At 41.1% G+C, this 15,256-nt stretch overlaps 2 protein-coding genes across 3 annotated transcripts; both read right to left on the reverse strand.

Moving 5' to 3' along the window:
• Positions 1-75: 75 nt before the first annotated feature.
• si:dkey-46i9.6 (nuclear factor 7, ovary) lies at positions 76-4,259 on the reverse strand. 2 transcript variants are annotated; one of them, XM_044020356.1, is made up of 7 exons: positions 4,210-4,259; positions 2,332-3,269; positions 2,155-2,250; positions 1,823-2,053; positions 1,493-1,640; positions 1,390-1,416; positions 76-1,302 (listed from the first exon to the last, which is right to left on the reverse strand). In XM_044020356.1, the coding sequence occupies exons 2-7, from the start codon at positions 3,265-3,267 to the stop codon at positions 755-757; spliced, it is 1,986 nt and encodes a 661-aa protein (XP_043876291.1). In that variant the 5' UTR covers positions 3,268-3,269; positions 4,210-4,259; the 3' UTR covers positions 76-754. The 2 variants fall into 2 exon arrangements, with proteins under 2 accessions (XP_043876291.1, XP_043876290.1); XM_044020355.1 differs by having other exon boundaries at positions 2,332-3,337; positions 4,210-4,241.
• Positions 4,260-5,011: 752 nt separating this feature from the next.
• btr12 (bloodthirsty-related gene family, member 12) lies at positions 5,012-15,042 on the reverse strand. Its single transcript, XM_044020357.1, has 8 exons — positions 14,608-15,042; positions 12,458-12,936; positions 11,422-11,613; positions 11,231-11,326; positions 8,867-9,100; positions 8,012-8,159; positions 7,471-7,497; positions 5,012-6,954 (listed from the first exon to the last, which is right to left on the reverse strand). The coding sequence occupies exons 1-8, from the start codon at positions 14,612-14,614 to the stop codon at positions 6,416-6,418; spliced, it is 1,722 nt and encodes a 573-aa protein (XP_043876292.1). The 5' UTR covers positions 14,615-15,042; the 3' UTR covers positions 5,012-6,415.
• Positions 15,043-15,256: the final 214 nt, after the last annotated feature.

Consider the following 15,256-nt stretch of genomic DNA (forward strand, 5'->3'; position numbering starts at 1 on the left):
TTACACTCATACAGAGCTGAAACAATGAATTGATTAATCGATTACTAAACAAATCGTCAACTATTTTTATAATCAATTAATTGGTTTGAAGCTTGTTTTAGCTTCTTAAATGTGAATATTTTCTGTGTTTCTCTGCTCCATGTAACAAAGAAATCATTAAAACTCAATCATTTTGGTTTGTGGACAAAACAAGACATTCGAGAACATCATCTTTCCCAGGTTTGACAAACACTGATCAACATTTTTTAACGTTGTCTGAGATTTTATGGAGCAAACGATTACTCGATGAATTAAATAATCATTAGCTGCAGCACAAGAGTCATAGCTAACTAGCTCAAAATAATAATTTAGCGCACATTGAAGTTACTAGGTAAAGTGCCTTGAGATAATGTATGTTATGAATTGGCGCAATACAAATAAATGGAATTTGTGTAGATAAATATTAAGCTAAAAATGTAAGAACAATTTAATGACCAAAAATTCTACATTCTCGTCGTAGGCAGCCCGGTTGTGTCTCTTCACACAAGTCGGTCTGCTAAGCTAAGCTAAAAGAACTTAAGAAGATAAACAATCATTTTCTAAAACGTTGAACCATCTTAACTTAGCACAACACAAGGATTTGCTAAGCTACATTATACATGTAATGAATAGACATAAAAACGCAGGATTAACCCTACGACAGGTTAAACCTACTCCAAAATACAGTCTGTTTTCACTTTTCACGAGGACTTTTCAGTGTTGCGTGTCCTTAATTTTACTTGATTGTGGTTTTCTCATTCACTGGACAAATCACGATGGTATCGGAAGCTTTGTCGCAGCAGTACAGGTAGAAGAAAGGCAGAATCTTCTCCGTGAATGTATCTTTAAATGTATAAATGTGAGTCCGAGCTCTCACGTCATAAAACGACACCTGGCCCTCCTCGCAGTCCACGTACACGCCCACTCGCTTGGGCTTCGGGTTGAGTGGGAGCAGTATCGGCGGCGAGGTCGACACCCTGTAGCCCTGGCCTTTCTTCATGGCCAGAGCCCAGTAGCCTTGAGTGGTGCTGACTGAGATCCGGCCCTTTCTTTTGATGGAAGACCTGGCGACGCCCAGGTACCAGTCATCCTTGTCCCCCACCTGCACCTCCCAGTAATGTCTCCCCGAGGTGAAGCCCTCGCGGGCCAGGACGATGACCACCGTGTCAAAGCGGTCAGGGTGGTCGGGCAGGTCCTGCCACGCTCCCAAATGTCTCACCTGATGTCTGTCCTGTGAAAGCTGCAACCATGGGTTAGCCGAGTCTGGGTCCAGCGTGATATCCACTGCAGAAACCGACAGATAAAGGATTTATTTTTGCTGTTTTTCACTCTGGAAAAAGTAACCACATTTTAAAAAAGAGGAAAAAATACCTGTATATTTCAAAAGTTTTTTGATCTCTGTCAACAAAGCAGAAGATAGAATTACTTTGAGATTAAATGAAAAGGGTGAATATACACGTAAAGTCAATCTTACCACTATCAGCCAGTTTGTCAATCATTTCTGTGAAAGTCGGCTCCAGTTTGGACACGGCTCTCCTGATCATGCCGACACACGTGTCAGTGGGAACACTGGTCTCAGACCAGTCCTTAACACGTGGAGTTATGCTAAGTGCTGGGAAGCTCTGCAGAGAGACACGTTATATGGAATTAATGTGCATAAACACTAATTTGGTGGAAAATACATTAGGATATAACACTTTTTTGCAAAGGTGCTGCCATTTTTGGACCAAAAAAATCCAAAATCAGTAGTGGTATTATTATAAATTCACTGATGGTGTTATCTAAATGTTTCTTTCACCCTCACCTTCAAGAAATTAATGTGGTCAGTCCGAGCCACATTTTCCAGATCTGTATTCCTCCTCTTCAGCTCAGATATTTCCTGCTCCAGCTCGGAGATGAGGCTTTTTGCCCGTCTCTCCGTCTGCCTCTGCTTCTCCTCGATGGCCACAATCAGGTCAGTCTGAGCCTTCTGGATGGAGCGCACCAGCTCGGAGAAGACCTGCATGCTCTCCTCCATCTCTCTCTCAGCACTGGCCTTTTTTTTTTGTTTTTTTAATTGAAAAAGCACAAATCTATGCTGAATAACTGTCTGCAAATTGAATCTGTAACTGTGTTTCTGATCTCTGGACGACTCACTTTGTTGAGCTCGACAGATTGTTTGATCTCCTCGACCTTCTTGACTCTGTCCTGGATCATCTGCTGGACGTCTATTTCTGTCTTCTTCAGCTGTGCCTGCACAACATAAGTCCACAAACATGGCTGAAGAAAAGTGGCTTCTCAGCGACGTTGGGGAACGCGTGAACGCTGTCTTACCTTTTTCTCCATCCACTCTCTCTCCACAGGGACGGTGTAGTGCGCCCTGTGGTCCGTCTCGGTGCAGAGGACGCACACGCACGTCTGATCCTTCTTGCAGAACAGCTCCAGGAGCCTTTCATGCTTCGGACACATCCTGTCCTCCATGTTGGCGACAGGATCCATCAGCTTGTGCTTGGTGAACCTGGCAGTGTGAGATTTCAGGTGCTCCTCGCAGTAGGACGTCAGACACACGAGGCAGGATTTCACCGCTTTGGGCCTGTCTTCCCCGAGGCAAACATCACAGAGGACTTCCTCCCAGGAAGGATGAAGGAGAGAGGAGGACAGTGGTGAAGGTGAGGTGTCACGGGATGGAGAAGCAGGGATTTGAGGAGATGTTTGTGGCAGTGGAGGTGGTGGTCTCAGAGCTGTGGCTTGGGGTGACAGTGGAGGAGGGGTTTGAGGCGCTGATGCAGAGGCGATTAACGGAGGCAACTCCTCTCTTATTGGCTTCTCCTCTGATTTCTGCCGTGACCACTCCTTCTTTCTCCTCTCGTCCTCCTGCTTCTGCATCAGCTCCTCCAGAAGCTGCTGCTTCTGATCTTTCTCCAAAAGCCTCTCCTCATCCTCCTTTCTCCTTCTCTCCATCGTCCACTTCTTCTCTCTCTCCTCTTCCTCTTCCTCCTCTTTGCTCACCTTCCCTTCCAAACCTCGAACCCTGATCTCCTTGAACTGCTCCGCGATCTCCCTCAGCACCGTGTTCACGCTGATATCAGGTCTTTTGTGGAAGGACTTCTTGCACATGGGACACTGGAACAAGGGGCTGGTTTTCCAGTATCCCAGAATGCAGGTCTGGCAGAAGTTGTGTCCGCAGGGGATGGACACGGGGTTGGTGAAGACGTCGAGGCAGATGGAGCAGTGCACCTGCTCTTCAGAGAGGTTCCCAGTTGTGGCCATCCCTACACGGCGGAGAGGCAGCGTCATTGTCAGCACAAGTAACCAGCCTTTGAGCGGGGCATCAAACCTGCTGTGATATTAAGGTTGCTAGTGTTAGATGGTGTGAGTTTATTTTGTGGAAATTTGCATGGAAAACTGCTAAGCAAAGCATGATGGGACTTATTACGTGTTAGAAAAGGAAGAGTGAGTGTTGGAAGTGTTGATTATTGGTTGATGGTCTTGAATGTTTTGTTTTGTCTACAAACCAAAATTATTCAGTTTTAATAATATTTTGTTTTATGGAGCTAAAAAAAAACGATGCTGAATTAATTGCTCAAAGAATTAATTGAATAATGATTATACTTTCTGTAGCCCAATCCATACAAGATAATTAAAGCAGATTTGTGTCAATATTGGACACATTTTCAAAATGTGACTATCTTCACAGCAAGAATTTAACATAATTTAAGATTGTATTTAAAGATTTCCCTCTTTAAGTATGTATTATGCATGGGAAGTTTTTAAGTAAAATGTATCCAAAACTTTACCACAAACTGTACACAATATATTAGCTGAGACTTAGATTAGCAACTCTCTGCTTAAGGCCTTCACTGAGGACCAGATTACAATCTTTCCAAAAATACAGGACAAGCTTGCATCATGTTGTTCCCTACTTCCATTTTCCAATATCTTCAAATTAGTATTCGTATATAAACATTTTTAATGTTATAATATACTCTTCATTCACAATCTGCTTTTAGAGAAAAGTCCTTAAGTCAGGCCATAGTGCTCAAAACAAAAAAAACTCAGATTTAAAAATATCCAAAAATCGACCTCATCAGTGGCCTGAGAGTCGTATAAAAATACATATGCTGGTGCAGAGAGAAGCTGATGTGACAGTATAGAGAAATTAAAATGCAGGAGAGGACGAGGACAAACAGAAAAGACATGGGGGACACTCACCAGAGAGCAGCTGCCTCGACACTCCGCTGTTCACTGACACATGAGACAGACAGTTACCCCACATACACACACACACACACACAGACCCAAAATACACCTCCCTCTCCCCTCGCCCTCCCTCCCTCCCTGTCTGTCCTTTTACCCCAGTTACAAATTTATACTCCCTGGTCACTGCCCCGGAGGAGCAGCTTAACACGTCAGAAAAAAACCCCCGGCTAGAGTCAGATACAGGGAAGAAACAACATTAAAGTTGCCATTTTTTTACATTGTCACATACATTTGTTATATTCATTAAGGCTTGAACTGAAGAGCAGAATCCATTATTTTTGAAATATTTATCAGATCCTGACTCACAACTGTCAGACATGGGTTAGAGTTAATATTTTTTAAATGTTATTGTTAATTAATCAGAAAGCAAACAAAAACAACCTAATTTATTTGATATAAAGTTGTTTTGTGGGCTTTAAGAAGCTAAGCTAATGGCTAATACTTAACGTACAGACACATAAGTGACATCACCCAACCGTGGATTATATCATATATAAGTGTACATTAGCACATTTACATTAATTTGAACCAATACCATGCTAATATCCGACTAATAATGTGCTAAATGCTAATGTTTGGAAGCAAGTCTTTGTTGTATGTTGCTATAGCTAGTCAGTTATGAGTTCTTTTTTTTGTTTCATTTATTAGTTTTTAAAATTTTAAATTACATTTATCCAAATATCTGCTTAATATTACTGTATACACTGTGAGAGCAGTGAGAGTCAACTAACACACACACAAAAATAACATAAAACACTGTAAATGATTGTTTTTATTAAAGAAATTTGAGGAAAAATGTACAGAAGCAACCACATAATGTAAAGTTACAGCAATAATATTTCATGGTTTAATGGTTCTTCAAACAGTCATGTGTCAACACTGAGTTGTAAAATATGCTCTTTGCAAACAAAGTCACTCATAAAAAAAAAAAAAAAAGAAAAGGCGAGACCAAACACGTAGACGTGAACACGAATGAACTTCATCGTTTAAAACTGTAAAACTCCAAACCCCAAATAGTTACTGTTAAACAGACAGGAAAGTGCCAGAAGTACAGCGTATCTCAAACGTAACCGTTTCCTTTAAACATCCAACTCTACCACAGATCAAATCATTCTAGTCCTTCATAGGTTCTTCTTTTTACCATAATAGTCTTCATTTTTATTCTATATACAGCAGAATTTCACATTAAAGTAAACAAGATTAGTTTAGGCTTCTGTCGTAACCAAATTGCCAATATACATAATAATTCCAGTGTTCAGTCTAATCTGACTATTTTTACCTAAGTTCTCTAACACATAAATATTGCATTTTTCATTTTATTGCCTCATGATCATGTGATATCCTTCACACCGTTGGAGCTCCCGGCCATAGGAAATAAATAGAAACCAGACACAAATACCCACAACCTCCACGACTTTTTTGAATTTTATATTAAAAGAAAATCATGATTTTCAATAATCCAGCCTGACTATTTCCTGTAAGCTGCCAACCAAAAGATGTTCTAGAATATTTTGCGACACATTATAGAATTTAGCATGAAATTTAAATGCATTTTCCATTCAGGCCATGTTGAATCCCTTGGGGCTAACGACTACTGCAAAAGTTTTCCTCCAATTTAATCGCTAAGATTATCTCACAAAGTCCAACTTTCACCTTATCGACAACTGACTGGACTTCAACTAGCTAGCTTATACTTTAGCAGAAGATGTAAGGGATGCTGCGTGCCTGTAGAATCCTAAGCCCCCAGAAGAAACCATGTTACTATATTAACGGAAGCCTGAATGACCGAGTGTGAACCCGGCGTTACAGTAGAACAAGTCTCAATCACAAATAGGTGGACCTGCCCTGCGAACCGGTTTTATCCGACCTGCGATGAAAAAACAACAACAACGACTGGACATCCAAATATATAACTTTCTTTTGTTCAAGTGTTGGTTCAAAGGCAGAACATCTGACATTCTGCCTTTGAACCAACCTCCTTCTGCCAACGACGATGAAACGTTGGTCAGGGTCTGCGGAGCGCTATAATTCATCTTTTACAGTGCTTCAATAATGTTCATAAATACTTCATTATGCTTTGGAATGAAATAAAATCATTTTTTTGACTTTGTCACTTAAGTTGTCTTGTTACCTTGCAGATGATGAACTTGGTGGTTTTTCAGGTGTGTTTAACGGGGCTTATAATGAGAGGACAAGAGTTCTTGCCGTCCTGGTTTAGACAGGGGCTGAAGATTGGGTACATGCTCTCGCTGAAGGTGTCAGAGAAAGTATAGAGATGCAGACGTGCCTTTACGTCATAGAAAGAAATCTGGCCTCCATCGTAATCCAGGAAGACTCCCATTTTAGATGGGTAGGACGTTAGCATCAGCGGCAAGCGGGTTGCAGCCAGAGCCTTCACCTCGCCGTTCTTCAGCCACAAACACCAATATCCTCCCTCAGGACTCAGTTTGATCTCACCCTTGCGGCGGGCTGAAGCTCGGGCCACGCCGAGCGTCCAGGCCGTCTTGCGTCCTACGTCCACCTCCCAGTAGTGACGCCCAGAACTGAGACCCTCGCGGCCCAGGACAAACAGGGCGGGGCTGAATCGCTTTGGACCCTCAGAATGGGAGGTCTTGCGTTCCTCGTACTTCACCTGGCGACCATCTTCAGACACAACCAGGTTTCTCTGGGCGGTGGACGAGTCTAGAATCACTTCACCTGGACAGGACAGAGCAGAAGTTCTATCACTATGAAGACACATCTTCTTGGAACCAAGGAAATTGAGTCTTTCAGGCCCTAAGGAAGACAGTTAGCTACTGCTAGTTTTTCCAGACTTAAAGACCATAGCTTTACAGGTCCAGGGTGCAAGTTTTAGTGACATCTAATGGTGAGACCGTACATTGTAACAAATGGAGGACTCCTCCGCTCACCCATCCTTTTCCTCAAGAGTTTCAGGGAACTACGGTGGCCTATTAAGGTCTTATTCAAAGGCTACCAAAAAGCCTGTAAACCCTCCTGAAGGTTACACACTGGACCTTTAAATCTAAGTAGATGTACCACAAACTATACACATGTACAGTGACATTTAATCACTGAGGTTCCGTCAGTTCAGTGCAGTAAACAAATGGCACCATCTTCTGGACAATGGGGAGAACTGAATATCCTATCCTAAGCTTTGATTGCATTGATTGCCAAGAATAACAATATCACCATGCCAACAAAAATTGTACTCACTGGAATAGTTCTGTACCTTCCGGAGCTCTGAAAGACAGAAAAACAATGTTGAGTAACTCTCTCTCGGGAAATGAGTCAAAGTCAAAGCAGATGGTAGAAGACGTGCGGATGTAATTCTTGGGCTGCAAATATTCAAGACATGCGCTGGTGTCGGTTAGCTCTCCACTGCTGCCTCACTATTGATCCCAAAAGGATTAGCCATGGCATCAGCGCAGTCTTCATCTGCAACCTATCCCTGATTTTAGCTGTACATTGGTCTGTAGAGGAGAGATTCGACAGTAATGGCCAAATTTTTGGGAAACAGAAAACACCATCTTTCATTTCTTATCTTGGTGGAATAGACATGAACTACAAGCCTTGGAAGTTGGACAGAAGTAGCAGTTTGCCACTAGGGGGCAACATTTTCAAAGAATATCAATAGAATATGATGTCAATTTTGTAAATGATGTAACCATTTGGTGGAAAAGACACATGAGAGACACCAGTGTGATTGACAGCTGGGATCTTTTGTGTTTTGTCAGAACGAGAAAATAACTCTTACCTTTCCCGTACAGTCTTTTCAGCTCCTCTTGGAACTTGTCCATGAGATTGCTGACGGAGGAGCGGATGGTTCCCAGGTAAAGGTCGGTGTTGATGGTGACCGCTGACCAATCAGCGGGCTCGGGAGGGGGCGACAAAGTCGTCAGATTCTGCAGGGCGTTGGAGGAAAACGGTCATGCGAGGTATGGCGAAATGAAACTTTGATGGGGAAATAGTCTAAATATAAAAATGACTCACTTGATTTTGCCCAGATTTATTTCTGTCTGCAAATGTAAATCTACTATTGTGTTGGTTTGAATTAACACTCATTTTTTTAACGTGTCTATCAGCATATTTTAAACTTTGATTTCACTACAGTGGCGACTGAGGCAATTAGGCAAAATAGTATGATGTTTGTAAAACCCACAGCCACAACAAGCTGTTCCACTCCAGTCCACCAGGTGGCAGTAAGCACACGGAGAAAAAAAAAAGATTTTAGCCACTTAGCAATAAGTCTGCAACATCTTTTTTTTTGGCCTTTTCTCCTTCAGTAAACCAATGATTTGAACGCTCACACCAAAGTCCATACAGAAAATCAACGTTTTTAGCTCATAGGGACACAGAAGAGTTTGTCAATTGCTGGCTTTTTTTGTTAAGTTTGAGTCACATAACTTAATTCTAATGTAGAATTTTAAACCCTGATGTCACAAAATAACAAATTTAAACTTACTGACGGAGTAGTGGATCAACAAGTTCTGTTTGCTGTGATGTAAAATCAATGTTTTTTTCTATGGAGTTTGGTGTAAGGATTAAATGGTTTAAACAGAGTCATGAAACAGAACTATTCTTTTACGTTTCAGTCAAAAGTCAGTGTCACCTGAAGGAAGATGACTTTGTCCTGCGTCTGAGCGAAGGCCTCCAGCTCGTTGCTCCGCCTCCTCAGCTGACTCAGCTCGTTCTCCAAACCGCGGGCGAGCTCCTGCGCGTGGCGCTCCGCCTCTCGCTGCCGCGTCGCGATCAGCTCTACCAGCTCCGCCTGACTGTGCTCCACCAGGCGCTGCAGCTCGGCGTACACCTGCCAGCTCTCCTCCAGCTCCTTCTGAGCACTCGCCTACAAGTGGGGGCGAAGGTTAAAGGAGCAGTACGCAAGTTATTTTTCTGAACGCAGGTATGATAGTTTACGACTTCTTGAACTTTTTGAGCGAATGACCCATGAAAAGGACTCTGATGCTGATCATTTAAGGTGACAAGAGTTGCAAAGTGGTGCTTTAAAATGAATACGTAACCACTATTAGCCAAACTAAATAAAATATGTTTCCGACATGTAGCCTGATTTGGTTTCATATTTCATGGAATTGCAATCATATTTAAATAATTGAACACATTTCCTTTTCTTGAAAAATAGTGCAATTGAAATAGAACTTGCTGAGTCCACTTGGTCCTAACTTCTCGTTGCGGTGCGTGACAGTTTAGCGTGAAATTAAATATGCAGAAACAATTAGATTGTAATTAAAAATCTTGTTTACACAACAGTTTTTTTTTTTGGTCTGCCTGCAGCTCGCACAACCTGACAAACAGGTTCTATTTTCCTCCACTCAAGCTTTTCACAACTTCACACACTCACGGCTCACTCAACTCCAGATTTCAGGTCTGTTTTCATCTTAAATTCCACTTCGCTGAACAAAAACGAGCACAAACAAAACAATTTTTTTAGACAAAGTGAAGTTCGTAAAAACAAAAGAAGTCATTTTGTCATTCTAGTGAATTATTTCATGTCCCACATTTAAATTTGAATCCAGTGACGATATCATTATCTGCTCCTAATCTATAAGCAACACTCGCCTGCACACAGCGACATTATTATTGTTTGTACAGAAACACTCACACACACACACACACACTGATATTAAACCCTCTGGTAACTTTATCCTCATTGTATTTGTAAAACCGGCTAAAAATGTCACCGAGCAGGAAATCTAGTCAAACTCCACCTGCAAATGTGCCTATTTTCTTCCCCATAAAAACATTAAATAGCACTCATTTAAAACACTTTACTTAATCTTATTTAATTTTGTTAGGAAATTTTGTAAGGAAAACCATTAAAAACCTCAAATATCGGTTACAACTGCAGTCAGATTACAATACTTTCATTTGTTTGGCCACAAACAGTTTTATCTTCTGTGTTTTTTTTGTTTTTTGTGGGTTTTATTTTTATTTTATGCCTCATGCTTGACGTATGTTGGCTAAACACTGGGTGTGGGAGGACGAGAGTAAATGTTTGCACTGGTCATACTGGTTCAACAGCTTCACAGGTGCTCACGCTGGAGAAAAACAAAATGCATTTACATTTACCTCTGTGTCCTCTTCAACAGGAGACAGAAAAAAGGGTAAAAAAAAAGGTCTTTGAACTTGAATCTGTTTTTTATATTCATTCTCTATTAAATTAAATCAAAGTGTGGTAGGCAATAGGATTATCTAAGTGAAATAGTATTCAAAACGTCCTCCTATTACTAACTGAAATGCGTTTTAAAATAGGAAATGTTGTTTTAACGTCCTTGAAAATGTAAAATGTGGAATTGAAATGATGAAAAAGAAAAGCCTGAAGGCAGCGTTAATCCAGCTGATTCATGCAGTGGAGGCATTTTTCAAATTGTCGAAATCTGACACCTTAACTTCCAAACATGTCGTTTGGGCTCTGAACACACACACACACACACGCGCGCGCGCAGAATGACGCGCCGCGCAAACATTCGGACACAAATAACAGAAACTGTTCAGAGCCAAAGATTAAAGGAGATTAGCAGAGTTGCAAATTTCATATACAGTTAGACAAGTAAAACCACTTACGACACAACATAAAAAATTACCCATATTTCATATTTGTTAGCTAACTCCTCCCACATATTAAATCAAATGGGAAAACATTACTTGGGAATGCTGAGTCAGCGATTCCCAGCTAACTAACTACTGACCATACACTGTGTTCCATTCATACATCGGAAGTCGGAACTGGGAGTGACCGTCATCGCATTCCAGCTGAGTCAGAAACGCAAAACGTATCTTGGGCTAGCCATTGTTAGCCATTGTTAGCCATTGTTTTCAAGTTGGAAATTCAAGTTCAAGACCTTGTAAATTCCGAGTTCCGACTACAAATGTACCGCACAGATAACTTTACTGAGCTGAAATGAACGACAGTAGCTCTAAATCTTCTTTAAATGTCTTTAGAACTCTTTGTTTTTACCTTGATGACCTTGATGGACTGCTTGATCTCGTCCAGTTTCTTCACTCTCTCCTTGATCAAATGTTTCAGCTCCGACCTCCTTTTTCCCAGATTACTCTGCGAAAAAGACATTCAGGATTGTTTAAAAAATGTAAAAAAAAAAGAAACAAAATCAATACTGACACAGAGAATTACTTCACAGTCCCTCTTACCATTTTCTTCTTCCACTCGTGGTCGGTGGAGACGATGTCGTGGGACTTGTGCGTGGCCTCGGCGCACGCCGTGCAGATGCACGTGTGGTCGGAGCGGCAGTAGACTTCCAGGAGACGTTCGTGCTTCTTGCAGATCTTCTCCTCCAGGTGGAAGGTGGGCTCGATGAGGCGGTGAGACGTCAGCGACTTCACCTGAAACCCACACGAGTGAAAGAGTGAAGCCCTGTGGTTTGTTTGGTGGGAAATCCAGCCACTGTGAGTCTGTGATTTAAACCGTTTTTACTAATTCATTTACCACTTCAAATGTGTTGCAGTTACCTATTTTTTATGGTTTCGTGGATCACATTGGATTTATTTTTTTTCAATTTAGACATCCAGTCCAGTATCTGAGCAATACTGACTTTTCACATGTTCAAACGTTTGAAAATAACTTCATTTTTATGCCTAAATTCAAAAGTGTTTCAAAATCAAGTTCGCACAACGGAATAACATCACAGCTGAAAATTATAGCAAACAATAATACAGATTATAGTAAGAGAAATAAAAATAACGTCTAAGTAAAACAGACATTTATGAACATTACTGTGTACGTAGTGTCAAAAAGTGTATTTTTCTAAAAACAAGTACTCAAATATATAACTAATAAGATGCTGTGAACAAATTAAATCCGAGAAAAGTTCTGTTTTTACTTGTGGAAAATTAAATAGTCTAGTGATTAAAAGTAACAAGGAACAATATAAGTGTTATTTTAATTTTTCCATAATTTACCCAAATTCCTTGACTATTTTTGACTGAAACTTTGTTTTCCTTTGTTCGATTTTTTGGACTCACGTGTGTGTGTGTGTGTGTCACACGTTACATAATCGCATTACATAAACCTTTTATTATTTCATTTGTTTATGGGTTGCACGTGTGTTTTTATCTCGTTTCATTCACATTAAGTGACTCCAGAGGTGAACGCGTTCAGGCCTTGTGCGACACCACTTGTTACATAAGAAAACTACAATTTACTACCTTAAACAAGTGATAAACTGACCTTTTTATGATGCCGCAGGTGATTCTCGCAGAACGACCCGGGGCAGTTCACACAAGACTTGTGCGCCTTGACTTTCCTCCCGATGCAGGCGTCACAGGGAACCTCGCCGGGCCGAGCAAACTCCCCAGTGTCGGATCCAGAGAAGCCGCCGTGACTCGGGTCAGAGTTCAAGTTCAGCGTGGATCCTCTCACAGCTGCAACGGCTCCACCACCGTCTCCGCCGCCGGCCATCATCAGGCCCTGGAACTGTGTGGAGATCTCAGCCAGGACGCGGTTGACGCTCATCTCGGGCTTCTTGGAGTAGGCCTTCTTGCACATGGGGCAGGAGATCTTCTTGCTGTGGTTCCAGTAGCCCAGCAGACAGGCCTTGCAGAAGCTGTGGCCGCACGGCGTGGACACGGGCTCCACGAACACCTCCAGACAGATAGAGCACGTGAACTGGTCTTCAGAGAGGACGCGGCCTCCAGGGGAGCTTACGCCTGAGAGAGACATCGGTCAGATTAGCTTAAAAAAGACATATTTATTCCTTATCCTAGCTTTATTTCTAGCCTCAAAAAACAGAAAAAAGGCGGTTTTAACTGGCCACCAATATGTCTGACATCCAGGCGGGTCGTTAACACTTTCCAACTACGGGTGAATCACCACAGCAGCTGTAAATTGCTCTGAAACTGCAACTGGATTTTAGGTTTTTTCCCCCCCCCACTTACTTGACTCGTTAAAGTGCATGCCTGAATGTGCTGGGACTAAACATGAACTGAAAGAGAGAACCACAACACTGTGTGACACTGTGTTCTTTTTGTGAAGAGACGAAACGACACACCCTCCCGATGAACCTCTAAATGTCTCAGGTCGATTATCTCAAGTGAAATCGGATTTTGGAAAATAGTCCCTTTATCATTTCATCCGTGTGCCAAAATCCCAGATTTTAGTGATGGTCTCATGAGAACATGGCTGCTAGAGGACAAGGAAAAACAGATTAGACCCACTAAATAAGAGATTTGTGTAACAAAACCCTGCTTGCTAAGTCTACCATATCTTAAGTGTTCTTTCTCCACTTTATCTCACCATTTTCTGTCTGGGAAATTAAGTCTGTGTCACATTAGAACCTGCTTTTTCCCCACTGCACCAATCTCCATAGAGAAAATCATCAATTTTACATGTGGGAGAGTTTAACGGTTTACAAACTCATGTTATCAGGAAGAAAAAGTCCTTTTAACATCAAGATAAGACCATGAACAGATATTAATGATGTAAGCAGGTGTAGATTTTATCAGGTGATTCTTTTGATAAGTGGCTGAAATCTGTATTTGTTTGAGAGTGAGAGCTCAGTGCGTCCACATGTAAATAAAAACAGCTAGAAAAAGATTGTATTTCATGTAAAACATACTATTTTCCTCTCTTCGTTCTCTTTTGTATCTATAGAAACACACACACACGTCTTTGGTGACATTTTACATCTTATTGCATTCACACATGTACTTACAGACCAAATGTTTGCATAAATATCACCTGTAACTTGAGTGAAAGTACAAACTTTTACTGTTTTTAACATCTCATATCAAAGTTACGGAGGTAAGTGTGTGTCTCTCTCTCTCTCTCTCTCGGGACAGGAAGTGTCTTTAAACGCGTCATTCTGTCCAGTGTGGGTTAGAAAAACTATGTGTGGAATGTAGAAACTCAGGACCTGCTTCAAGTTTAAAAGAAAACACAGCACAGGCTTTGACTCTCCGCCATGTTATGTTATTGTTACATTTTTAAGGCTCTAATTATCCGTCTGTTTGAACCAGACAGCAAAAAAAACAAACTAAAAATTTACATTTATGCTGTTTTTTTTGTTTTCACCTTATTGAACAGCCACTGCGAAATGAAATTGACTAAAAATTAAACACATCAACCACCGTACATATTTAAAAATGCTCTCTGCTTGAAGTTCTCATAATAATGTGACACTGGAGGTGTTCCTGAACGCCTCCACTGTGAATGTTCAACCTCGTCTCACACAGTGTTTCTAACACCGGGGGCAAAGTTCAGCAGACAAGTGTTTCTCTAAACGTTCACACAAAAAACCCCAAAACACATGAAAAGTAGAAGTAGTGATGATCGTTATTTAAGAAAAAAAGAAGAGAGTAGTAAAATAAAGTGGAACTCACTCTGCATGTTTTCCTCTGACGTGTGAATCTTTCACTTCATGTACTTTGCTGTGAGTCACATGCAAACAGGTGCTCGGGGAGAAAATCTTCCTGGAACCTGAAGTGGCCCCTCCCACTCTCAGTGTGACACACCCAAAGGTCCACACACACTCTCTGTTTTCTCTACGGCTCTGCTGTGTGGATATACAAAGCCCCCGAATCCAAAGGCTGTGTGTTGTGTGTTTACTCCATTCAAATAGAACTGAATTGACCTTAAAGGTCCTGAAATTCACCCGACAAGAGTCTTAAATGTCACAGACCTGGTTCTAAAGAATACACACAATCATTAAACTTTTAACCCACATTTATTTCAGTGACTGGTGTATTTTAGCAGCTTTTATAATCGCAAAAGCCATAAATCATGTATAACTGCAAGAGGGTGGTACAAATTATTATTATTTCTTTTTAAAAAGTGCTAAACATTTGACCTTTTTTGTCAATAAATCTCTAAAAAATCTCTATACGTGTTGTTGAACATCATGTATGTCTTTATTATGTTAATTATGTTATGTGTTAATTATGTTTGTTCAGATTTTTTATGTGGGCGATATCGTGAGGCCTAAGGTAAAAAAGTTTATAGAACCAAATTAATCACCTTCAACGTGAATCA

This window comes from Solea senegalensis, linkage group LG3 (assembly GCF_019176455.1).
Source record: "Solea senegalensis isolate Sse05_10M linkage group LG3, IFAPA_SoseM_1, whole genome shotgun sequence".
Classification (NCBI taxonomy): Eukaryota; Metazoa; Chordata; class Actinopteri; order Pleuronectiformes; family Soleidae; genus Solea; species Solea senegalensis.